The sequence below is a fragment of the Cetorhinus maximus genome, chromosome 17, assembly GCF_964194155.1.
Source record: "Cetorhinus maximus chromosome 17, sCetMax3.hap1.1, whole genome shotgun sequence".
Classification (NCBI taxonomy): Eukaryota; Metazoa; Chordata; class Chondrichthyes; order Lamniformes; family Cetorhinidae; genus Cetorhinus; species Cetorhinus maximus.
The window spans coordinates 43,219,443-43,246,838 of NC_135895.1; the positions used below are offsets into that span (position 1 = coordinate 43,219,443).

The 27,396-nt window shown below is 43.8% G+C and overlaps 1 protein-coding gene across 1 annotated transcript; it reads right to left on the reverse strand.

The window, feature by feature from the left end:
• Positions 1-683: 683 nt before the first annotated feature.
• Positions 684-27,396, reverse strand: LOC144692834 (protein shisa-like-2A). The gene is made up of 3 exons (XM_078561908.1): positions 27,180-27,396; positions 16,272-16,411; positions 684-856 (listed from the first exon to the last, which is right to left on the reverse strand). The coding sequence occupies exons 1-3, from the start codon at positions 27,359-27,361 to the stop codon at positions 684-686; spliced, it is 495 nt and encodes a 164-aa protein (XP_078418034.1). The 5' UTR covers positions 27,362-27,396.

Below are 27,396 nucleotides of genomic sequence, written 5' to 3' on the forward strand. Positions count from 1 at the left end.
CGGGAGCGCGATCGGAGGGGCGCCCACCCATGCCCACTCCCGCACATCCCCCCCCGCAACGGGGGAAAAATTTTGCCCGTGATCTTAACTGGTTCTGAAAACAAAATCTATTGTCATGAAAAGAATATTCTGTCTATTCAATGAATATGAAATCCAGGCATCATGTCTACAGGTCTTGCATATTTCAAGCTAAATGCTGGCCATGGTCACCACAAAAATTGAAAGATTTTTATACATCAGTATAAAAAATAGGCTTTCTTATGTTCAGAATTGTGACACAAAATTCCAGATTTATCAGAACCTAGCCCACCCCTCTCCCAGGCCAATCTGAATATCTGGCAACTTTGCAGGGAATTGAAGGGAAATGAAAATAACTGAAATTATCAACAAAAACTTGTATCTTGCTCCTCCCTAGTATCTTAATCCTCTCTTGAACCATTATAGTTGCTGGTGGAAAACTGTAGGCTGTAAATGATGTCTCTCCTGCCTAATCTTCCTTTCATGTCTAAAACTCACTGTTTATGACATCACAAAACCGTCAACCTTGTGACAGTCAATTTGAAAAACGTGTTAATAAGGTTGCATGTAACCATGGTCTAAAATTGTTATATATTGTGAGACAATTGCACATGCACAACTTGTACAACAATTTATTCTGGCAAATTTCAAACTAGATTAGAACTTCAGGAGGAGTCTTGTATGTTAGTGGTTGTGACGGTAGCCATGAAACATCTCTGGAAAAATCTGTCAGGTTCAGGTGGCTGATTGTCGCAATCTAATTTCCGACTCTGAAACTGCTTCCTAATTGTATTCAGCCGACTGGACTGATTTGGGATTTCTAAAATGTGTTCAGTACCTGCAGAAAAACAAAAGGGCCACACAAATGGTTAAACAGTTTCTGAGATGTTTCTGAAGACCAGGAGAAGCCCTAAGTTGGGTTACGGAGTTGGCACAGCGGCTATTAGTCAAGACGGTGCTTGAGCATTTTGAGAGGTTTACCTTTGTAATAATGAGTTTTCCTGGCACCTACGTGCTGCGACAAAGGGCGGAATTGTCCCAGATTTGCACAAAGTGTGGTAATTGGCTGGGGGGGAGTAAAGTCGTTTTACCTGCTGGCCACAATGGCAGGTTTTTGAGCCGTAACGTCCCATTCCCGCTTTATTAATTATGCAGCCACAGGAAACACGCCGTCTTGTTGACGGGTGGCCTTCGATTTGCCCACCGTGCCGTTACCTCACTGTTTCCTCACACAGGGCACCATATTTAAACCGCAGCCGCGTGCACACTTCTCAATGCTTACACCCAGGACTGTTCCAGTGAAAACATGGCCCCAAAAGCCAAGAAGAGTGCAGCCCCCCGATTCAGTGACGCATCTCAGGGGCGCCTTCTGGATACTGTGGAGGCCCACCATGATGTCCTCTACCCCAGCTCTGGTGCAGGAGGCCCATCAGTCTCACCTCTCCGACTTGGGAGGTGGTGGCAGAGGTGGTCAGTGCCAATGCTGCACACAAGAGGTCGACCATCCAGTGCAGAAAACAGATGAATGATCTCATCTGTGCCACCTGGGTAAGGCAATCATCCTATCACTCTAAACTCACATACTCACAAGCCCATCACACATTCACTGGCATCTCACTCACTGCCAGCTCAAGGGACATCACCACTCACTCTCTCACACACACCTTCATATCTCTATCTTGCTTTATCTCCTCTGGAGACTGCCTTCTCAGCCCTCACCATCTTGAGGCCGCTTGCACAAATCAACATGTGCCCCCACACACACCCTGGAATACCCCCCTTCCCCAGTACAGCCCTTGCCCTGCAGCCTCTTCCCTTGCCTAAAGCCACTTCTCCCCCTTTTCCAAGGACCTGCCCATGAGCCCCTCGAAAAGTGATGTGGTGCTGCCTGCGATGCCTGGCGCTGATGACTGCGAGTGCTGCCCAAAGCATGGTAGCAAACAAATCGCAAAGTCCCGAGCAAAGTGCAGCTTGCTAGTGCATGTTGCTTACGTATAGCTGTGAAACACGTCGGTGTGCAATCATGCCAATGTCCCCGGATGAGCCAGTGTGGGGGATGATTCCGCTGGGCAGGGCTTACTATTGAAATTAAGTTCCCGATGTGCAGCGGTGGGAAACGAGGCCCACCATGGGTGGAGCAGACAATCACAAACTGGTTTCACAACAGCGTGAAATTGATTTTTGGCCTTCTCAGCATATTGTCCATCCCCCACCCCGCCTGCTATGACACCCAATGCCAATGGGGCCGGAAAATTCCGCCCAAAGAGCATGACCAGTAGGGAATGGCAACAGTGTGAGTGATAGAAGTTGTGTACTGACACCAAAGTCTACACTTAATCTTTGTGACCCTTGTGAGGTCATTGAACATCTTCCTGCACTGAACGGCCATTCCTGTGAGTGTAGCACAAACTGTCTCTGCAATGGATAATAAACACTATCCAGGACATACAGGGAAGACAGTGCAGATCAGAAAATCACCTAACCTTTTTTGTTAAGAAGGTCGTAATTCATAGAATCGATGAAAAAGATCATACACACAATATTCCAATGTTTATCATTTTCTCATAAGTGTCAGTGAGACCCAAAAGTAATTGACAGGATAACTCATCCAGCAATGTACTTGTTGCATTTAGTGCCTCCAGCACTCTACCTGAAAGTTTAACTCCATTTATTGGTCAGTCACTCTGTGACAAAGTCTTTCCTGATGTCGGTCATAATAATGTCCGGGATTTTACCGTCAGTGGCGAAGGGACAGCACTCCCCACTGACCTTGATAAAAATTGTACACAAGGACTTAGTGGGCTCTAAAGCATAGATTGTCTCAATTCCAGCGTCACTTTGAATTTGGTGCCATCCATAGGGGATCTGTACAGCAGTCGATCAGGTGACAGACAATCAAAGAAACAAAAATTAACGTAAACTCAAAGAAGCCACATTTCACCTTTTGATTAGGCACTTCATGGCCTACCAGTCTCAACATTTTCAAATCGTATCCTCTGACTCCAATTTTTTGGACAGCTGCTATTGGCAATGATTCTGCTATCCCATTTATATCTCCTTTAGATCCATTTTTTCAACATGTCCCATTACCAGCCTGTTTTTGTCTTCCATCATCATCCCTTTTGTCATTTAATCTCTCCTGGCTTTCCACTCTATCACAGACCCTCCCTTCTGCTTTTTTTTCCTCCCATCCCCTCTTTTCCTACCTCTGTGCTTGCTTAAAATCTTATACATCTCCAAATTTTTCTAGTTCTGATAAAACGACATTTTACCCACCAGCCGCAATGGCGGGTTTTCAATCTGCATTGTCCTAAACTGGCCATGATATTTATGCATATCCAGGAAACACGCTGTTTCCATGGTGGGTGGGCTCTCATTCGTCCACTTGCCATCGCCCTGCCGCTGTATCATGCCGGGCGCCATATTTAAAGTCCAGCCGCAAGCGCATATCTCAGTGCTTCCAGCTCACCACTGCTGCACGGAAGCCATGGCTCTGAAACTGAAGAAGACTGCAGCCCCCAGGTTCAGCGACGCGTCCCTCAAGCGACTTTTGGATGCTGTGGGGGCCCACCGGGATGTCCGCTATCCCCGCTCTGGCCGCAGGATGGGCAGCAACAGCACTAACCCAGCTTGGGAAGCAGTGGCAGCGGTGGTCAGCGCTTAAAGAGGATGAATGATCTCTTCCGCCAGGGTAAGTTGCTCCTCTCATCATTCTCAACTCATACACTTACAAACCCATCACCCATCCACAGGGCCCTCATCCACTGCCGGTCCAAGGGACATCACCATTCACTCTCTCACACTCACCATCATTGTCCTCATCCTGTCCATGGGACCACTCATCACCCACACAGGTCAGGCCTACTTATCATCTGGCCTGGCAGGCATCCTGCTTATACTTTCTCCATCTCTATTCATCCAGGACAAGCTGGCACACAAGAGGGAGAGGTGGCAGACCGATGTCAGAATGCCCAAAATCAAGGTCCTCATGGACTTTGAAAGCAGAGCCATCCAGCTGCCGGCGAGGTTTTGGATCAGTCCTATGCTGACAGTGAGGTCAGCGATGCTCTACCAAGTGAGGGTCCAGCAATGCAACATCCATCAGACAATCATGTTTTGAGTGATGTGTCCTTTTTCACAGTCCCCTGCCATGCACTAATTAGCTCCCCTTGCTTTCGCAGGCACATCTGCCAAACAGCCTATGGAGTACATGACCTGGGGCCTCCAATCAAGCCCCGAAGAAACCTCTGAAGAGGAATCTAGAGGCACCCTCCCTGAAGTCCCATCACAGCACTCACCCACACCCTCCACCAGTGCAGAGACACACACCTCAGCGGGACCTAGCTTTAGAGCAGCCCCGAGATCACAATCTGGTCAGCATATTGCACCATCCGATCCACAGCAGGTGGAGGCAGGGGCTTCCCAGGTTTCTGGCACTCGGAGGACTGCTGGAGGCCAGAACTTTGCTGAGTCCAAGTCAGATAACGAGCCTCTGGACTCGGTCATGTCACAGTTGCTGGAGCTGCAAAGGCAAACTCGGGAACATCAGGAAGGGATGTCCGCTGCACTCCTCAGATTGCAAGACATGATGGAGGAGTCCGTCCACCTTCAGGCTGAGGTGATAGTTTCGGCATATAAACGCACCGAGGTCAACACTGGTAGGATGGCAGCTGCCATGGAGACCTTGGTCTACGACTTTGCTCCTGCACTGCTGCACAGACCCAACTCCATCGCTGATGCCATAGTTGGCCTCCAACGGTGTGTATGTGAGCTGCTGCATTAGCCTCATTATAGCGTCGCTCTGCTGCAGTCTGAGGCCGCCGCACTGGTGTCATCAGCCACTGTCTCTGTGGATAGTCCTTATCACCAAGGAGCCAACCCTGCAGCTTCTGTGGACCCTGGAACTGATCTGTGACCGACTGAGGATGTAGGCATTGTGCACACTCCCTGGAAACCGTGTGCACCCCTGCAGAATGCATTTCTGGTGGTCGCACACCAGCTGCACATTCAGCGAATGGAAGCCCTTGCGGTTGATGACCTTGTGTTGTGACGGAGACCTGAGCGCCACATGAATACAGTTGATGCACCCTGCACCTGTGGGAAGCCCGAGATTTGGGCGAATTCAATCGTTCTTGCTTCCTGGCGGTCCTGGTCCCAGGCGAAGTGCATAAAGTTGTGTGCCCTCACGAAGATAGCATCCATCACGTCATGGATGCATTTGTGGGTGGAGGCTTGTGAGCAGTCACCTGTGGAGCCCTGAAAGGAGCCACTGGCATAGAAATTGAGCGCCGTGGTTACTTTCACAGCCACTGGCAGTGGATGCCCTCATTGTCCCCATGGTGCCAAATCCTGCAGTAGCTGGCAGATGTGACCGACCTGTTCCCTCGACATGTGCAGTCTTTAGCAACACTGGTTCTCAGTCATCTGCAGGAATGAAAGACCCTTGGTTGTCGCTAGGTGCCAGCCTGCGACGGCTCGCTGTGGCTCTTGGGTGGTTTTTGCAGGAGCCCCAGCCACCCCATCTTCCTGAGGCTGCTGCTCCTGCCTCTGCACAGCCAGGAGCCTCAGTCATTCTTTCCTCCGTCGTCTTCACGCTCTGTAGGCCATCAGGCATACAGCTAGTTCACCAGGCTCCATGATCCTGATGTACTCCTCCCGCAGATGCAAAACAGAGACACATGGTTAGCATGGGTGTACCAAGAACCTATCCTGGTTAAGTATGACGGCCCCTTAACGCTTTCCGGGAAGTGCTGGCCACCACTTGGATGGCCAGAGATTAGTACACTACGTGGCTGCCCTGTTAGTTTGAACCATGGGAGAGAGTGGTCCAAACCGGGATGCTGACATTGCAAGGGGCTGTGAGCGCCTCCAGTGACTGCTCCATGGCCAGCTTTAGCGAGGAGATTGTACAATGTGTGCAGTCATCCAACTGTTCTGCCGTCCACTAAAGTGCTCATGAATCTGCATATTGTCCGCTCACACCACCGATCACGCCCGATGCCAGCAGGCATGGAAAAGTCTGCCTATTGACTCTGTTTCTCTCTCCACACATGCTGTCTAACCTGCTAGGTATTTTGAGCATTTTCTATTTTTATCTCAGATTTTCAGCATCCACAGTATTTTCTGCACCATAAAGTCTGATCATTACCTTCTCTGATTTATGTTCCGCTGCTTTGGTTATGCAGCTCAGTGTTCTATTGGATTTGTTGAATAATGCTATGCATTGGTTGAATATGTTCAGTGCTGACTCGACTAAGACTCCTTTCAGCTTCATCCTTAGCTATTTCAAAGCTATAAGATCTTAAGAAATATTAGCAGGAGTAGGCCATTCATTTGACGGGCAGCGAAAAATCACGGTTGATTAATACATTAATTTCCTTAATAGGCCACTTAATTGTCGGCGGGCGTGCTGCCGACTCTTACACATGCCCACTGACCGAAATATTGAGCGAGTGCGCGATGATGGCGGGACACATGGCGACGACATCACGAGCTATTTCACACTCGAGCATGTTGGGGGCTTGCCCGCACGCTGAGCGAAAAATTACGCCCTATATGTTTCAATGAGATAAAGGCTCATTTTTCTAAACTCCAATGAATATTATAGGCCTGATCTGCTCAACATTTCTTATAAGACAGTCCTTTTATCCCAGGAATCAGCTAAGTGAACCTTCTCTGAACTGCTTCTAATGAATTGTATCCCTCCGTACACAAGGAGACAAAAACTGTACACAGTATTCCAGATGCAGTTTCACTAAGGCCTTGTAGCAACGCTTCCCTACTTTTATACTCCATTCCCCTTGCAATAAACACCAACATTCCTCTTGCATTTTCAATCACTTGTTGTAGCTGCATGCTAACTTTTTGTGATTCATGTACAAGGACACTCAGATCCCTCTGCACTACAGCATTCTACAGTCTCTCTCAATTTATATAATGTTCTGCCTTTCCACTCTTCCTACCAAAGTGGATAAGCTCACATTTTCCCACATTAAATCTGTCAAATTTTTGCCCAGTCACTTAACCTATCTATAACCCTTTGCAAAGTCTTTGGCCTGGATTCTCCGGCTGCACTGTGGTGGGACCCACCGCGGGAGATTTGGTGGCCTAGCCAAAAGCCCACTGACTTTCAGTGGGACCAGACAGTCCTGGGGGTGGCCGGGGCTGGAAAATCCCGCTCTTTGTGTCCTCTTCACAACTTGTTTTCCGATCCATCTTTGTATTGTCAGCAAATTTAGCTACCATACACTTGGTCCCTTCATCCAAGTTCATTAATACAGATTATAAATTGTTGAGGCCTGAGCACTGATCCCTGTGGCACATTAGCTAACCCAAAAATGACCCATTCGTCTTGACTCTTTGTTTCCTATTAGCTAACCAATCCTCCATCCATGCTAATATATTACTCCCAACACCATGAGCTGTTAATGTGTTTAGCAACCTTTGATAGGGCGCCTTATCAAATGCTTTTTGGAAATCCAAATACACTACATCTACAGGTTCCCGATTATCCACCAAGTTTGTTACTTCTTCAAAGAACTCTAATTAATTAATCAAACACAATTTCTCTTTCACAAAATTATGTTGACTCTCCCTGATTGCGTTACAATTTTCTAAATGTCTTACTATTATCTCTTTAATAATGGATTCCAGCATTTGCCCTATGACAGACGGTGGGCTAACTAGCCTACGGTCTCCTGCCTTCTGTCTCCCATCCCTTCTTGAATAGAGGTGTTACACTTGCGGTTTTCCAGTCCACTGAGACCTTTCGAGAATCCAGGGAATTTTGGAAGACTGCAACTAATGCATCCACTATCTCTGCAGTCTCTTCTTTTAAGACCTTAGGTCATCAGGTCCAGGATACTTGTAATCCTTCAGTCCCAATAGTTTTTCAAGTATCTTTTCCTGAGTGGTCATGATTGTTTTAAGTTCCTCCCTCCCTTTTCCCTCTTGATTTTCAACTACTTATAGGATGCTTTTTCTGTCTTCTAGAGTGAAACCTGGGGGCTGGTTAGCTCTGTCATCTAGCTGGCTAGCGTGTGGTTCAGAATAATGTCAACAGCACAGGTTCAATTCCCATTCTGGCTGAAGTAGACCTGCCTCTTTTCTTGCCCATGCAAGATGTCAAGGGGTACACCCAAAGCCATATAACCAATTGTCTCTCTCTAAAAGAGCAAAACACTTATGGCCCCTTGTGGACTATGGCTGATTTTCTACCTACCTACAGTGAAGACTAATACCTGTTCAATGCTTCTGTTGTTTCCTATTATTAATTCCCCAGTCTCACCCTCTAAGGGACCAACACTCGCTTTAGCTATTCATTTGCTTTTTCTTCTTGTAGAAACTCTTACTGTCTGTTTTTATATTTCTAGCTAGCTTTCTGTCAGTTTTTATTTAGTTATTCTCCACTAATCTTGCAATATTGTACGCATTTTCTTTCAATTTGACACGATCCTTAACTTCCTTAATTAGCCACAGATGGTGCATCCTTCTCATAGAGTCTTCCTTTCTCAGTGGAATATATCTTTGTTGAGAGTTATAAAATATCTCCTTAAATGGCTGCCATTGCTTCTCTACCATCCTACCTTTTAACCTATTTTCCCAGTCTACTTTAGCCAACTTTGTCTTCATATCCTTGTAATTGCCTTTGTTTCTGCTTAAGACACTTGTCTTAGACCTATGTTTCTCACCCTCAAACTGAATGTGAAATTCTATCACATTATAATCACTGTTGCCTAGAGGCTCCTTTACTATGAGGTCGTTAATTAATCCTGTCTCATTACACATTACCAGATCTAAAATACCCTGCTCCCTGGATGGGTCTAGGACATATTGCTCAAGAAATTATCCTGAATACACTTTATGAACTCATCTGCCAGGCTACCTTCGCCAATTTGATTTTTTTCTTAATTCATTCACGGGATGTGGGATTTGCTGGCTGGGCCAGCATTTATTGCCCATCCCTAGTTGCCCTTGAGAAGGTGGTGGTGAGCTGCCTTCATGAACTGCTGCACTCCATGTGGTGTAGGTACACCCACAGTGCTGTTAGGAAAGAAGTTCCAGGATTTTGACCCAGCGACAGTGAAGGAATGGCGATATATTTCCAAGTCAGGATGGTAAGTCACTTGGAGGGGAACCTCCAGGTGGTGGTGTTCCCATCTGTCTGCTGCCCTTGTCCTTCTAGATGGTAGTGGTCGTGGGTCTGAAAGGTGCTGTTGAAGGAGCCTTGGTGAATCCCCGCAGCAATTTGTCCAATTTATATAAAGATTAAAATCATCCACAATTATTGCTGTACTATTCTTACAAGCCTCCATTATTTCTTCACGCATACTCTGTCCTGCAGTGTAAATATTGTTAAGAGGCTTATAAACCACTCCCACAAGTGACTTATTTCCTTTGCTATTTCTTATCTCTGCCCAAGTTGATTCTACATCTTGCTCTTCTAAACCAACGTCATCTCTCAATACTGTAATAATCTCATCCTTTAATAACAGGACTACCTCACCACCTTTTCTTTTTTTCCTATCCTTCCGAAATGTCAAATACCCTTGAATGTTCAAGTTCCAGGCTTGGTCATCTTGTGATCACATCTCTGAAATGGCTATCAGGTCATGCTTATTTATTTCTTGTTGTGTTATCAATTCATCCGTTTTGTTCTGAATACTGCATGCATTCAGTTACAGAGCCTTTAATTCTGTCTTCTTAGCATTCTTTCACACTCTGACCTTATCTGCTGGTGGACTCTTAAGTTTATATGCTCTGTCTCTTCCAGTCATACCCTGGTTATTATTACCTGTATCATCACTCTGCCTATTACCTTATCCTTACTTTTAAACTTATCAAATCTCTCTTCATGTGATTTAGTTTAAAGGCCCCTCTACAACCCTAGTTATACAAATTGCCAGGACACTGGTCCCAGCACGATTCAGGTGATAGTTATCTCAATGGTATAGCTCCCGCTTTCCCCAGTTCTGGTGCCAGTATCCCATGAATCAAAATCCATTTCTCCCACATCAACATTTGAGCCATGCATTCAATTCTCTGATCATATTTAGCCTATGCCAATTCACTCGTGGCTCTGGTAGTAATCGAGAGATTATTACCTTTGTGGTTCTGCTTTTTAATTTAGCCCTTAACTACTCATAATCCCTAAATAGAGCCTCTTTCCTAGTCTTGTTGTTCATACCTACATGGATCATGACAACTGGATTCTTCCCCTCACACTGCAAATTGCTCTCTAGCCCTGAACATATGTCCCAAACCCTGGCACTGGGCAGGTAACACAGCCTTTGGAACTCACGCTCTCAGCTTCAGAGAAGAGTGTCTATCTCCCTAACTACACTGTTCCCTATTGATGGCATGCATGTGTTTTCTAGTTTTCCTTCCAATGTGTAGTGTGTGTCTGTATTAAAATTCATCTGCAGTTATCCAATCCAATGCCCAGTTATCCAATTTGTTTTGAAATTTCCAAGCTGCCTCCTTCAATTGCATTGCCTGTTCTATTTGTCATCATGTCATCATGTGCAAATTGGTTCAATCAATAATATCCAACTTTTGGTGACCGGCAGTCAATGCACTTTACAACATGTACACTTATTTACACTTAACAAAAGGCAATAATATATAAGTAAATTACACACACTTGTATTACATGGGTGTAATTAATGTAAATTGCACCAATATTGATAACTACCACATGGATAGCAGGATGACAATGTTCGATCGCTTCACAATTAATAAATTACTGCAAAAGGATTTGTCATGCAAAAATATTATACTGAAGTCAATTACTGCGAAGAATTAAATACCCACTAAATTATGCATCCACAAATCAGTATCAGTCCAGCTGACTACCTTCCATTCATGATCAGTGTATGTACACCTCACATATTAATGTTTAAGCAATAGATAAGGTGATTAGATTTAATGAACCTGTTTATTACGTTGCTGTTTGTATTTCTCCAGCACAAATTAAAAGCAGCGCAGCAGCATTGTTATATGAACTGAGACCCAGTGTTATAATGATTATTTTAGAAGAGGGTATGCTGTCCATCTCTGGATTGTGAGGGTCAGGTACATCCTAACCCATAAATATTCAATTTTGGGCACTTTGGGCAGAATCTTATCACCTTTGAAAATATTCTTCCATCAGTAACAAACACATGTCCCGTTCCTGAGGTTTTTTTGAGACACGCTCACCTGTGCAATCTTCCATGAGGCGGCTCTTAATTGGTCACCTAAAAGAGCCCAGTCCAATCAGTGGGCCTGCAGCTTTGGCAGGCCAGCAGCTCTACAGGGATAAGTGGATGCTGCTTAGGCAACAAGGAGAGCGTAAGGGCACTTCAATAAGAAGATACCTTCAGAGGCGCGCATCCAATTTAAAAATGATGTGGGCCAAAGCTGGTAACTGGCCACTCAGAACAGAGGGGAAACTCTGGTGGAGGGAGTCGTTAGGGTCACAGGTGTGGACCTTCCTACTCACGGCTCCATCATTGGAGTGCAGAGCCTCCATCTCCAATGGCCATTCAGCCAGGAGGCTGCATCTGCTGAACTACCAGGCATGGCACTCAGTGAGAGGCCGCTCTGACACCGGGAAAGTTCCAGCTGAGTCCTCCCCGCCCCCCCAATGAGCCTCCTAATTGCTAGTTACTGGTTACCCAGTGATGCCGGGCAGAAAACCATTACCAGCATGACCCCTCCCTGGCAAAATCATCCGGAGGCCGGATAGGGTCAAATCAGTTCCTATTTCCCTCCTGGTCCTGTCTCCAACCCACCTCCACAGGCCTTATAAGATTTTGCCCTTTATTTGCTGCAGTGTCATTATTTTTCATACAAGATATTAGAATCAAGTGAGCATAATAGGAAACCATGATCACTACTACTGGTTTGTCATGTTTTCAAACATTCAGGCCACCTCATGATCTTGCTCTGGATTACATCTTTCAATGGCCGGGTGCTTGAGGAAAGTACAGGACTTGGATGCAGCCTGGGGAAAAGCTCAGGATCTAGAGGCAGCCTGGGCGATAGCTCCGACCTGGAAGCATGAGGGCTGGATGTGAGTTTGAGATGAGAATGTCTGGAAGAGAACTCAACACGTGAAAAAGGGTTAAGGAAAGACAGCTTGAGAGCAAAAGGTTGCCTAAGGCAGTGTACAAGACCTGAAGGTTGCCTGCGAGACACATCAGGTCCTGGAGAAGAGGTTGAGACCTGGAGAAGCTGAGTAAGAAGTTGTGACATGGAATGGACTTAGAGGAGTCACTACAATCTGGAGGCGCACTCCTCCAAGGCTCCAGCCTCGGAAAAATGCACCTCCAGATTCCAGCCTTCATGTTTTGGATCCACCCTCTATCATAGATATCTCTGATATTCAGCATGCCTTGAGTAAAATCCAATGAGACGTGACCTGTGAGAGTGCTCTGGATCTATGGGAGGGAAGAGCTTGTAGTCTGAAGTTAACCTGGAGGAGAGCTCCAAACTTAGAGAAAACACCTAGGAGTGCTTGGAAGATTCCTGGAGGCGGCCATGGAAGATCTAATATAGGAATCTGCAGTCAGCCTAGAGAAACAATTCAAAAATGTAAAGGTATTTGAAATTTAAGCCATGAGCACTTGGAGAGAACAAACAAGTCTTCCTTTGACTCCATTTCTGATGTCAAAATGTGTACTTGTGTGACAGATGTATACCATATATGCACATACAAAAACTGATAAACTGGAAAAGACCTAATACTCCTTCAGTTACAAACAATTGTAATGTTTGTACATCACAATAAAAACTCTCCCCACCCCACCAGAAAGCCTCTCTCCTGAGAGAGGCAAAAATACAGGTTAAAAACCTAGGTCAATTAGAGAAAATTAAACCTGAAAAATTCCTCTCACACACCTTTAGGTGATTGAAACTAGTCCAGGAGACAGCTCTGGTCCTGATTAATGCTATACCATACCTACCTTTTGTTTGACATGTTCTCCGTCCCAGCTAAACTCATGTCCAGCTCTCACTTGAATGCAGTCAGTGAATTAGTGTTCACCGCCAAAGCCAGCAGCCTGCTCCACAGGTCCATTATTCTCTGGGAAAAGAAGCACTTCCTGATATCTAATTCTGGCCTTGTACATGCAGCAAGACTTGGCAACATTCAGGCTTGGGCAGAATCTTACCACCTTTGAAAATATTCTTCCACTGGGGACAAATACATGTCCCGACCCTAAGGTTTTTGAGACCTGTGCAATCTTCCATGAGGCGACCTCTTAATGGGCCACCTCCAAGAGCCCTGTCCAATCGGTGGTGGGACATGTTAGCGGGGCTGGTGAAAAAGGCATATGGGACACTTGCCTTTATCAATCGAGACATAGATTACAAAAGTAGGGAGGTCATGTTGGAGTTGTATAGAACCTTGGTGAGGCCACAGCTGGAGTACTGTGCAGTTCTGGTCGCCACATTATAAGAAGGATGTGATTGCACTGGAGGGGGTGCAGAGGAAATTCACCAGGATGTTGCCTGGGATGAAACATTTAAGTTATGAAGAGAGGTTGGATAGACTTGAGTTGTTTTCATTGGAGCAGAGAAGACTGAGGGGCGACCTGATCGAGGTGTACAAGATTATGAGGGGCATGGACAGGGTGAATAGGGAGCAGCTGTTCCCCTTAGTTGAAGGGTCAGTCACAAGGGGGCATAAATTCAAGGTGAGGGGCAGGAGGTTTAGGGGGGATGTGAGGAAAAACTTTTTTACCCAGAGGGTGGTGACGGTCTGGAATGCACTGCCTGGGAGGGTGGTGGAGGCGGGTTGCCTCACATCCTTTAAAAAGTACCTGGATGAGCCCTTGGCACGTCATAACATTCAAGGATATGGGCCAAGCGCTGGTAAATGGGATTAGGTAGGTAGGTCAGGTGTTTCTCAGGTGCCGGTGCAGACTCGATGGGCCGAAGGGCCTCTTCTGCACTGTGAGATTCTGTGATTCTGTGAATCAGTGGGCTTGTAGCTTTTGCAGGCCGCACCTCTTGCAAATAACACAAAAGTGCCAGGCAATGATCATCTCCAACAAGAGAGAAGCTAACCACCTCCCCTTGACATTCAATGGCATTGTCATCTCTGAATCCCCATCATCAACATACTGGGGTCACCTTTGTCCAGATATTGAATTGGACCAGCCAAATAAATAATGTGGTTTCAAGAACAGGTCAGGGGCTGGGAATTCTATGGCAAGTAACTCACTTCCTGACTCCACAAAGCATGTCTACCATCTAGCAGGCACAAGTCAGGAGTGTGATGGAATATTCTCCACTTGCCAGGATGAGTATAACTCCAACAACACTCAAGAAGCTTGATACCATCCAAGACAAAGGAACCTGCTTAATTGGCACCACACTCACCACCATGGATATTCACTCCCTCCACCATCAGCACACAATCTGTCCAGCATCTGCCTATGACAGTAGCAGCAGTAGTGACCACTGCACAGTCCTTGTGGAGATGAAGTCCCGTCTTCACATTGAGAATATCATCCATCGCATTGTGTGGCACTACCACCTTGCTAAATGGGATAGAGTTCAGACAGATCTAGCAACTCAAGACTGGGTATCGATAAGGCACTGTGGACCATCAGCAGCAGTACAACTGTATTCAACCACAATCTGTAACCTCAAGGCTCAGCATATCCCCCACTCTACCATTACCACCAAGCCAGGGGATCAACCCAGATTCAATGAAGAGTGCAGGAGGGCATGTCAGGAGCAGCACCAGGCATACCTAAAAATGAGGTGTTAACCTGGTGAAGCTATAACACAGGACTACTTGCATACCAAACAGCATAAGCAGCATGCGATTGACAGAGCTAAGCGATCTCACAACCGACAGATCAGATCTAAACTCTGCATTCCTGCCACATCCAGTGGTGAATGGTGTTGGACAATTAAACAACTCACAGGAGGAGGAAGAGTCTCCACAAGTATCCCCATCTTCATATTGGGAGAGCTTAGCACATCAGTGCAAAAGATAAGGCTGAAGCCTTTGCAACAATCTTAGCCAGAAGTGCCAAGTGGATGATCCCCAGCATCACAGATGCCAGTCTTCAGCCAATGACCAGAAACTGAACTAGACTAGCCATATAAATACTTTGGCTGCAAGAGCAGGTCAAAGGCTAGGAATCCTGTGGCAAGTAACTCACTTCCTGACTCCCCAAAGCCTGTTCACCATCTACAGGGCATAAGTCAGGGGTGTGATGGAATACTCTCCACTTGCATGGATAAGCACAGGTCCAATAACACTCAGGAAGCTCAACACCATCCAGGACAAAGCAGCCAACTTGACTGACACCCCTTACACAAACACTCACTCCCTCCACCACCAAGGTACAGTAGCAGCAGTGTGTATCATCTACAAGATGCACTGCAGGAACTCACCAAAGTGCTTTGGACCACACCTTCCAAACCCACGGCCACTACCATCTAGGTCAAGGGCAGCAGACACATGGGAACACCACCACCTGCAAGTTCCCCTCCAAGCCACTCACCATCCTGACTTGGAAATATATCACTGTTCCTTCACTGTCACTGGGTCAAAATCCTGAAACTCCCTCCTTAACAGCACTGTGGCTGTACCTACACCACAGGGACTGCAGAGGTTTAAGAAGGCAACTCGCCACCACCTTCTCAAGGGCAATTAGGGATGGGCAATAAATGCTGGCCTAAACAGCGATGCCCACATCCCATGAATAAATTTTAAAAAGGCAGCCCTTGTGTACCATCTACAAGATACACCGCAGTAATTTGCCAAGACACCTTCGACAGCACCGTCCAAACCCACAATTTCTACCACCCAGAAGAACAAGGGGAGCGGACGCTTGGGAACATCATCACTTGCACCCTCCAAGCCACACACAATCCTGACTTTGAAATATATCACCATTCCTTCACTTTCTTTGAGTCAAAATTTTGGAACACCCTTCCTAACAGCACTGTGGGTGTACCTAAACCACATGGACTGCAACAGTGCAAGAAGGCAGCCCACCACCACCATTTCAAGGGGAACTAGGGATGGGCAATAAATGTTGGCCTTGCCAGAAACACTCATATCTGATGAATGAATAAAAAAGAGCACTATGCAATTCGACCAGATTTACAATCTATCCAATGGGAGCCTATCGCCACCATATTTCAAAGGGTTTTCAAAGAACCTATAAGATTGTTATATAATAACCTACTAGTAGCGGATACAAAGCCAAGCATGTATAATGATCATCTTCAAATAGTTAACTTACCTGGTGTCTGCAAATCTAATCCAGTATCCAGTCTGGACTGTGGTTTAGTGCAGATGAAAAGGTAGCACAGAACACAAACTGTGATGACGAAAGTTAGGAGAATCACCGCTGCTACAGACAGTCCCACCAGAGCCCCAATACTGAAACAGATTGTACAAGAAAATATATTTTTTAAGTTTGATCTTAGGTTGCATACTTGTCAAAGTTATAAACACTGAAAAAAAGAACAAATAATTAATTTGACTCAATATTCTTCTGCGTTTAGACACATTCTTTCACAAATAGGAACACAAGAAAGCATGAAATAAGGAAAGGATATTTGACATTTTTTGAGGGAGCCTCCACAGATCATGTATAATATATATATATATATATATATATAGTAAGATTTTGGAGTTTAGGACCACAGATACCTAAAAAGGCAGTCGACCAGTCATAAGTAATTTTAAGATAGTTCATTAAGTTCATTAAGAAGCAACAGTTTAGATATGATACATTAACTAATTAGACAGAAAAAAAGTATATGACCCATAACAGCTTGTGATAACAGCATTCCGCTCTCTAGCCGAAGTGTTAGGAAACTCTTCCCTCGATCTCTCGATCTTCCTCCTCCTCCTCTGGTCCATCTTCCATCTGAAGAAGGCAGCTGCCCAACGAGCACTGCCCCCTCACCAGCACCTCAGCAGTCCCTCAGTCCCTCACCAATGTGACACCAATCTATATACCCTTTTGGGGGGGCTGGTAGTTTACCCAGTGTCAATCACCTATCTAACTATTCTGACCAATGGCTACAGGACAGGTACTCAAACCATCAGGGTGGTTACCACCCTCCTTGTGCGTCACCCCGCTCGAGGTCAGCTTTTTAGTTTCCATCCTGCTGAGGGTCATATCTTGGTCCTTTTTAAACAATTGCATCGATAAGGGGGTACAGAAGACGCCATCTTAACTTAGGGATGACAACATGAACTAAGTGACATTGCCAGTTTCCACAGACTGTTTAAAAATTGTTACCTTTTAGAAAGCTTTTTAGGGGGTGTTATATTATACAGAAATTATCTGTTTATTCAAGAGCCCAATTTCTTACAGCTCCCCCCTTTGAGAAGGAAATATCCTTATTGACTTCTCACAACTAATTTTTAGCTAACATAGTTATTTCTAAAATACAAGCTGTTTCCCTAATTTCTTGATTACATATCGTAGATAACATACTAAAGCTACTAGAATTATCTGATTACTTGGCTTGGCACTCCCAGCTGCAGATCTTACAGTTCCCCCCTTTGAGAGGGAAATATCCTTACCACGGGATTTTCCGGGCCCGCCTGCTGTCAGGATCGCCCGGTCCCACCGAAAGTCAATGGACTTTTGGCTGGCCCGCCCCATACTCCGCAGTGAGTCCCGCTCGGCAGGGCTGGAAAATCCCAGCCTTATTCTTTTGCAGGAGTGTTGCTAATTTCCAAGCTCTTAGCATCTAAATACATAGAATTAAAAAGTCAAATTATGCATGGACTTAAAAGATTCTCCAGCTCTCCCTTCACCTGTATCCATTTTGTGGATAATTCTTACTCAGTATTATTTATTCCTAGCCTTCATTTGTCCCAATCTAAAATTCCTTTCACGCTTACTTTAATTTGACTCTAAGGTGGTAATAATGGTCAGGGGGAATAAAATTAATTAAAGTCAGTTTCTCAATAAAGTATGTGTCAGTGCCTTGATCATTTAAAAATGGTTTCGTACTCTTCAGGCCATATTAACCATTTCATGTCACGCTGTTTGTCAAGTAGCTGAGCAAGACTGGGACCCATTCTTCAGTGCAGTTGCATCATGTACTCTTTCATGCCAGTTACTTCACAAGTTACACATCACTTCTGCACACTCACACCATTGTCCCAATTCCTTCTTTAATCGTCTGTTCGAATTTCACATTAGTAAGTCATCTTCACATGTTTCCCTTTCTGTTGAATATGGTCTCTGGTAATCCTCTTTTTATCAAATTTTCTATTTGGGCAGTGTTCCTTCTGCTACATATCACTTCTTCATGCATGATGGTAGTCTCTCTGCCCTCTCCCACAAATTCTTGTTTTGCATTTGTGGAAGGATTATCAGGTCTATAGGGATCGTGCTGTGTATTTTGCCAATCAACTTCATCATCTGGGATTTCACTGTCTTTAAAAGGCTGCACCATTCAATAATTCTTCCTGACTCTCCAATAATCTTCTCAAAAGATCAGAGGGAATCTCTGTCTCAAGATCTTTATTTATCTCCCCCTGTACGGACCCAAGATCTCAGGAGGTTGTGAGTTTGAAAGGTACTGTTAAAGGAGTCTTGGTGAGTTGCTGCAATGCATCTTGTGGATGGTACACACTGCAGCAACTGTGCGCTACTGGTGGAGGGAATGAATGTTTAAGATGGTGAATGGGGTGCCAATCAAGCAGGCTGCTTTGTCTTGGATGGTGTCAAGCTTCTTGAGTGTTGTTGAAGCTGCACTCATCCAGGCAAATGGTGAGTGTCCCATCACTCCTGAATTCTCCATGTAGCTGGTGGGCAGGCTGGTAAGTCAGGAGGTCAGGAGGAGTTACTCACTGCAGAATAACCAGGCTCTGACCTGCTATTGTAGCCACAATATTTATGACTGGTCCAATGGTCAATGATGACTCCCAGGAGGCTGATGGTTGAGGACACGACAAAGGTAATGCCACTGAATATCAAGGGGAAGCGGTTAGACACTCTCTTGCTGGAAATGGCCATTGCCTGGCACTTGTGTGGCACAAATGTTATTTACCGCTTATCAACCCAAGCCTGAATGGTGTCCAAGTCTTGCTGTATACAGACATGGATTGCTTTTTTATCTGAGAAGTTGAAAAATGAACTGAACACTGCAATAAGCAGCGAACATCCCTTATGTCATGACCTTATGATGAAGAGAAGGTCATTGAGGAAGCAGCTGTAGATGATTGGGCCTAGAACACTAGGAACATAGGAGCTGGCGTAGACCATTTGTCTCGTCAAGCCTGCTCCACCGTTCAATTAAATTATGGTTGATCATCTATCTCAATACCACTTTCTCAACTTGCCAAATCCCCACATCCCTTGATGTCATGAGTATCTAGAAGTCTATCGATTCCTGTCTTGAACATGCTCAATGATTGAGCTTCCACAGCCCTGTGGGGTAGAGAATTTCAAAGATTCACCACCCTCTGAGTGAATAAATTCCTCCTCACCTCAGTCCTAAGTGGCCTGTTCCTTATTCTGAGACTGTGTCCCCTGTTCTAGGCTCACCAGCCAGGGGAAACATCTCATCTACATCTACATTTACCTAGTCACGCCTTGTAAGAATTTTATAAGTTTCAAAGAGATCACCTCTCATTCTTTGAAATTCTAGAGCATACAGGCCAAGTTTCCTCAATCTCTCTTCATAAGACAATTCTGCCAACCCAAGGATTAGTCTGGTGAACCTCCCTTGCACTCCTTCTATAGCAAATATATCCTACCTTAGATAAGGGGGCCAAAACTGTACACAACACTCCAGATGTGGTCTCACCAAGGTTCTATACATCTGCAGCAAGATATCTTTACTCAAATCCCCTTATGATGGGGGCCGACATACCACTTGCTTTCCTAACTGCTTGCTGCACCTGCATGCTCACTTTTAATGACTCATGAACAAGGACAACCAGGTCCCTTTGGACATCAACACTTCCCAACCTCTCATCATTTAAGGAATACTCTGCTTTTCTGTTTTTTTCTCTATCAAAGTGGATGACTTCATACTTATTCGCAATATATTCCATCCACCATGTTCTTGCTCATTCACTTAGCTTGTCCAAGTTCCCTTGAAGCCTCCTTGCATCCTCCTCATAACTTACATTCCCACCTAGTTTTGTGTCATCAGAAAATCTGGCAATATTATATTTGGTTCCCACATCCAAATCATTTATATAGATTGTGAACAGCTGTGGCCCAAGCACTGATCCTTGTGGCACCCCACTAATAACAGCCTGCCATCCTGAAAATGACCAGTTTATTCCTACCCTCTGTTTTCTGTCTGTTAACCAATTTTCAATCCATACCAATATATTGCTCCCAATATGATGTGGTCTAGTTTTGTTTACTAACCTCCTGTGTGAGACTTTAGCAAAAGCCATCTGAAAATAAAAAATACTCCACATCCACTGGTTCTCCTTTATCAATGCTACAAGTAACATCTTCAAAAAACTCCAACAGGTTTGTCAAACATGATTTCCTTGTTTGTGTTGACCCCACCCAATCATATCATTATTTTCTAAGTATCTAGTTATCACATCCTTTATAATAGATTCAAACATTTTCCCTACCACTGACATCAAACTAACAGGTCTGTAGTTCTTCATTTTCTCTCTCTCTCTCCCTTCTTAAATAATAGGGTCACATTTGCTACTTTCCATTCTGCAGGAACCTTTCCAGAATCTGTTAATTTTGTAAGATAACCACCAATGCATCCACTATCTCTATAGCCACCTCATTCAACATTCTGGGATGTAGCTCATCTGGTCCAGGGGATTTATCAATCTTCAACCCAATTAATTTTTCAAGTACTACACCTTTATTAATACTAATTTCTTTCAGCTCCTTATTTTCACAAGTCCCTTGTTTCCCTAGTATTTCTAGGAGTTTTTTCTGTATCTTCTTCCATGAAGTCAGATACAAAGTAATTGTTTAGTTTATTTGCCATTTCTCTATTCTCCATTATAAATTCTCCTGTCTCTGCCTGTGATGGATCCACATTTGTCCTTGTTAATCTTTTCCTTTTCACATACCTAAAGAATCTTTTATTGTCTATCTTTATGTTTCTCACCAGCTTGCATTGATATCCTCTTTTCCCTTTCTCTGTCAGTTTCTTGGTCATCCTTTGCTGGATTCTAAATTGTTCCCAAATCTCTGGCTTACCATTTTTCTGGCAACCTTATAAGCCACCTCCTTTGATCTAATGCAATCTTTAACTTTTTTTGTTAGCCACAGTTGATTCACCCTTCCTGTTGGGTTTTTGTGCCTTTGAGGAATGTATATTTGTTGCATACCATCTAATACTTCTTTAAATACTAGCCATTGCCTGTCTACTGTCAATTTTGTTAGTGTATTTTCCCAATCCACCACAGCAAACCTGCCCCTTGTACCTCCACAATTTCCTTTGTTCAGATTTAAGACCCTAGTTTCAGAAAGAACTACATCACTTTCAAACTTGATGTAAAATTCTATCATATTATGGTCACTATTTCCTAAAGATTCCTTTACAGCAAGGTTATTAATTAGCCCTTTCTCATTACATAATACTAAATCTAAAATAATCCAATCCCTAGTTGGTTCTTCAACGTACTGGTCCCATCTCGTACTAAACCCATCTTGTACATACTTCAGGATTTCATCACAGTATTGGTGCTAATTAGGTTTACCCAGTCTTTATGTAAATCAAAGGCATCCATTATTATTGTATTAGCCATGTTACATGAAGCTCTAATTTCCTGATTTATACTGTGTCCAACATTACCACTACCGTTCAGTGGCCTATAAGCAACTCCCACCAATGTTAGCTGCCCCTTGTTGTTTCTTAGCTCCACCCAAACTGATTCTACATCTTGATCCTTCAATTTAAGGTCCTATCTCATGAATGTACTGATCTTGTCCCTTTTTAATAGCACTATCCCGCCTCCTTTTCCTTTTTGCCTATCCTTCCTAAATGAAGAATAGCCTTGAATTTTCAGTTTCCAGTCTTGGTCACCCTGTTATCACGTCTCTGTAATGGCAATTAAATCATACCTATTTACCACTATTTGTGCCTTCAAATCATCTACCTTGTTGTGAATGCTGCATGCATTCAGATATAGTGCACTTAATTTTGATTTTTTAACATTATTCTGCATTCTGATCCTATTTGATGCTTGCCTTCGCTTTGCCTTCTAATTTCGCTTACTACTTTTCTACTTCCTGTTACTAGTTTTGCTTCCCTCCAATCTGACCTCTCTCTCAGGTTCCCATTCTCCTGCTAATCCAGTTTAAACCCTCCCCAACGGCACTAGCAAATCTTCCTGCAAGGGTGTTAGTCCCAGTCCTGCTAAGGTGCAAACTGTCCACCTTGTACAGGTCCCAGAACCAGTCCCAATGCCTCAGAAATCTGATGCCCTCTCTCCTATACTAATTCTCCAGTCCCATGTTCAATCTCTCAATTCTCCTATTCCTATGCTCACTAGCATAGTGAGGAACCCATTGCCCTCACCAGTATCCAAAATAGAAAACCAGTTAGCAAGCGAGATCAACTCCTGCATTACCTGCCTAATTCTTGGATTGCCTGGCAATCAGCCATTCCCTCTCTGCCTGAATGCTCCTAACCTGTGGTGTGACAACCTTCCTAAATGTGCTATCCACGTAGTTATCTGCCTCGTCGATGCACCACAGTGACTACAACTGTTGCTCAAGTTCTGGAGCCAAGCTTCTGCAGCCAGTAACATTTCCTGAAGATGTGTTTGTCTAGGACACATGGTGCATCCATTATTTCCCACATGCCACAAGATGCACATTCCATTTGCCTAAGTTGCCCTGCCATACTTTAACTTTACGAACTATTTATTATAAGTAGAATAACTTACCAGTTACTAACCAATCAGCTCCCTCCCTTGTACCAAAGTAAGAACCAAATACTGGAGACTGAAAAAGGTAGAAAAAGAAAAGAGCACCTCCTTCCCCTCTTCACCAAACTCCCTCACTCACTAAACTCCCAACTTCTCACTCTATCAAGCTGCACTCCTGCACTACCTTGAGGAACTCCTGCAGTAATATCCTGGGGCTAAGGTGATTGGCCTCCATCAACCACAACATCTTCCTTTGTACTAGGTATGACTCCAACCAGTGGAGAGTTTTCTCCCTGATTCCCATTGATTTCAATTCTACTACGGGTCATTGATGCCACACTAGGTCAAATGCTGCTTTTGTGTCAAGGGTAGTCATTCTCACCTCACCTCTAGAATTGCAAATCCATTTGGCCTAAGACTGGCATCTGTGGCGCTGGTTGGCAATTGTGTAATGAGTGGTGTGTCACAGGAATCAGTGCTGGGGCCTCAACTTTTTACAATTTATATAAATGCCTTGGATGAAGGGATCAAAGGTATGGTTGCTAAATTTGCTGATGATTTGCTGATAGTCCCTCATTCAATCCATATTAATCGTCTCATTAATAAAAAAGCAGCCTTCAAAGGAAGGCACGGATTACAGCTGAGGAATGGAAATATCAGTGGGGTCATCAACTATGCAGCTGCCCACAGCATGAAATGGTTTGCAAGCAGGACTTGCAGGAATTCACTCCAGGTTTATGTAATTATAATCATGTACCTGGACAAATGCAATTCAACCGTTGTAAAACAGTGACTATACACAGCACTATAACATTTGCAGTATAGTATCGGTGCAGAAATAAACACATGTCTAACAATGTGCATTTAACTTGTATGCTTCATTTCCTTCTTGTTATAAATGTATCACAACGCAGATTCAGTAAATTGGGGCATTTCACAACAGTAATCTACATCACCACTAGTTCAAACACATCCAGAGAAACTGATTCCAGAGGATCATGGTGATTTAGAAGAGGAAGTTCTGCTGAAGGGTCATGAGGACTCGAAACGTCAACGCTTTTCTTCTCCGCCGATGCTGCCAGACCTGCTGAGTTTTTCCAGGTAATTCTGTTTTTGTTTTGGATTTCCAGCATCCGCAGTAGTTTTTTGTTTTTATCTTTCAAATCCGCCAAATTTTCCTAAAGCCTAGCCCACCAAAGTTACGTCATAACAGTCAGGACATTCACAGTTGGGGCAGAGAGACACAGATACATAGAGCAACATGAACCAAGAAAGAGAAACACAGACAAACATGGTGACAGATAGTGAGACTGATAGGTGTACAGAGAAAGAGGGCCATAAAGAAAGGAAAAAGGAACCTCAGGTATAACACAAACAGTGAGAATCAGAGTGAGAGGAAAGATGTAGTCACAGGCAGGAACGTGGAAGAATATGGCCATACAAAGGACAAAAAGAGGGAGAACAAACAGAAGAAAACAAACATATAGAAAGAGGAAGGCAGAGACGGAAAATGCTCCTGGTTATTTGCTATCAAGCATGAACGTGTAACCTGAGCAAAACATGTGAGAGCAGACTTGAAAAATATAAAAATGAAGCAATTTTGCTTAACAGCTTCAGGATTTTGATCCAATGAGTATGTTTCCTGCATGGTAAAATATACAGTGCTTGTAGTGATAAAAATGCTTTCAATTTAGTGATTTAGAATATATCTGTGATTGTAGCTTTACTCTTGTCAGGTGTATTTTTCCTGTTGTTTGTGTAACTGAAGTCAGGTACACTTTAAACATTAATTTGCAGTGGGGCTTCAAGGCATTTAATTCTTAGGTGCAAATTTAATAGACTATTTTGGACAGTGGATTACATGGAGAAGAAATCCATTACCATCTAAATATTACAACATGGGGATGTTATTCACTACAATTTTAATATTATAGCACAGGAAAAAATTCACTACCGTCTCTATGCTACAACATCAAGGTTATTAACTACCATCTATTTTACAAAACAGAAAAAATACACTGTCATCTACTATGTACAAAAACATGAGGAAAAATTTACAACCATCTATCTATGGAGGAAATTCACTTACACCTATATAATAAATTGGAGAAAAAGGCGCTACTATATATTAGAACATGGCAAAATAATTTGTTGTCATGTATATATTACAATTAAGGGAATAATTCATTACCATTTCTGTATAACAACATGGAGATGAGTTCATTACCATTTTTATATTACAACATGGATGATGAAACATTTACTTCCCATGACTCCTCAACAACATGACAACTTTTAACATATCTCAACTGGCCCCTCTCATAATGTCAGTCTCAGTTTAACTGCACTGTTGTGAGATAAATAATCTGTACTGGTGCTGGTATTGCTGCCTTTAAAGAATCCAAGCTCCACCTAAAAGGAGATTGTTACTTTGATCTGCCCGACACTTGCTGGTCTTCGAGTGCAAAGAGTTGTCTTCGACTGAGTGTTGCAGACTGGCACATTCCAAAATCCGGGACTATGTGCTGAGGGGTGCACTCAAGCTTGGGGAAGCCACTGCAGAGATGCATTGGGGTAAGGTCGCTATAGCCTTTCAGCCATAGTGCACAGAGGGGCTGGAAAATTTGTAGAACCCCTCAGGCCATATGCCAACACTGAATATGAATGCAAAAGTATTGAAATTACATTGAGGCATCTCAGAAAGGAACATGCTGTACGGAGGAAAGTTGAATTCTATTGCACTTTTTGTAATTTTCAATTTGAAATGTTTTGTCCCCAGGCTGTATGCCTGACATGGAATGTATATTGCAAATATGAAAAGAATTACAATTGTATAGAGGCACCTAAGAGTGGAACACACTGTATGGAGACAAATCGAGTTTTATGGCACTTTCTGTAATTTTCAACTTGATAATGCATTTTTATAATTTTATGAATAAAATATAGTTTTAGGAAAAAAATTGTTAGTGACTCTAGAAGTGCCCTGTCAGCATTATTAACATTGACAGCAAACATCTTTTCTGGCTGCCCTTTCAAGCCTGAAAAATCTTTCTTTCCAGTTGCCGAGCTGTTACACTGAACATAATATGGTTACTATCCCCCACCCCCCATTCCCCACATCCCATACAAGCACAGGTTGAAGGCCAGGAATTGAGGTCTGAACTGTGTGGTCGTTTTCCTGCTGCCCTGGCTGCTGTGGAATCCATGCCATGATACTGGCAGATCCACATTACTGTGATAATCATAAAAACACTTCTGGAAAGTGATTCAACATTATAAGTACAATGGTTCGACATTATAATACAACTTAACCTTACCAGCTTCTGTAAAGAAAAAAAACCCATAAATAAAGCCAGCAGAATATTGTACGCATTTCTTTAGTTTTTTCAGTGGAGGTGAATGTTTAAACGTCTGCATTGCGTATGTGTATTTGCATGGATGGATTTATATGTGTCTGGGTCGAAATACAAGGCTGTGCATTATAAACCTCTTTTACAAGACTCAAGTTTCCTAGAAGTATGGTTTAGCGGCTCTGCCAGGACTCAGTAAAGACTGACTGACAGCCATAAAAACCCCACTAAAACACTTCCCCCAACACCCCCCCGCCCCATCCAGCTGGCCAGCTGCCTGACTTTGGTTAAGTTTACTCTGCTTGCAACCAATTGCCCTTGAGCACAGAGTCCTGTAGAGCTGCTCAGGGTGAATCTGGACAAAAACCACTGCATCTTTTCCAGAGCACCTTTGGAAAGCCAGGATGCTAGGAAATCTCTGCAGTGAGTCTCGCACGATGTAAAAGAGCTGTAGTTAATTAAAACTAGAGGGGGTGTCGAAGGTAACTACAGTTTCCCACCAAGAGTGGCACTGATAACTGCAAAAACTACATTTCCACATGTTTCTGCGCGGATAGCCTGCAAGAGTTTACATGCCATTTTCAGGATCTGGTCCATTTTTCTGTGGGGTTCACGCTTAAGTTTCTAATCTCTATGTACAATAATCTTAGACCAACATTACTATGAAGAGGAATGGAGTGTATTCGGTGTTCCAGTTGTGTCTTTGCACCGACTGTTACTCTCACTGGCTCTTGTTTGAATTGTAAATCACAAATGTGGCTGTTGTGACGCTCAAACCTTGAGTTCACATCCTTTTTTAGGAGTGTTAACAACAGTAAAACCGATTCCGTGCTCATTCGCCAAGGTTTCCTAGGGAACGTATTGGATGAGGGTTTATTAAATATTGCTGCTCAAAAAAAATTAAAGACTTTTTAAAAAGGGAGATGGTATTTTAAAGCACATCGCAAGACTTTTCTTACCTTAACCACCACATGTAGCCGTACTGGTAAGGGAAGAAGCTGTTGGGGTCATCGCAGCAGTATTTTATATCATTAAAGCCGCAGCAATACTTGGCGCCCAAGTGGCTGTCGGATTTGGGACACGTGAAGCTGGAAACGAAGGCGTTTTCGACGTTATAATAGCCGCTGCAACCCGCACTCATGGTGGACCAGGAGTGAAAGATCGGCGAGCACCTGG

Bases quoted from the DNA above. Each gene is read 5' to 3' on its own strand.
- LOC144692834 (XM_078561908.1), bottom strand. From the start codon at position 27,361: ATGAGTGCGGGTTGCAGCGGCTATTATAACGTCGAAAACGCCTTCGTT. The intron at 16,412-27,179 runs GTAAGAAAAGTC...AATCTGTTTCAG, and splicing joins GGCTACATGTGGTGGTTAAG to TATTGGGGCTCTGGTGGGAC. The intron at 857-16,271 runs GTAAGTTAACTA...GTTTTTCTGCAG, and splicing joins ATTAGATTTGCAGACACCAG to GTACTGAACACATTTTAGAA.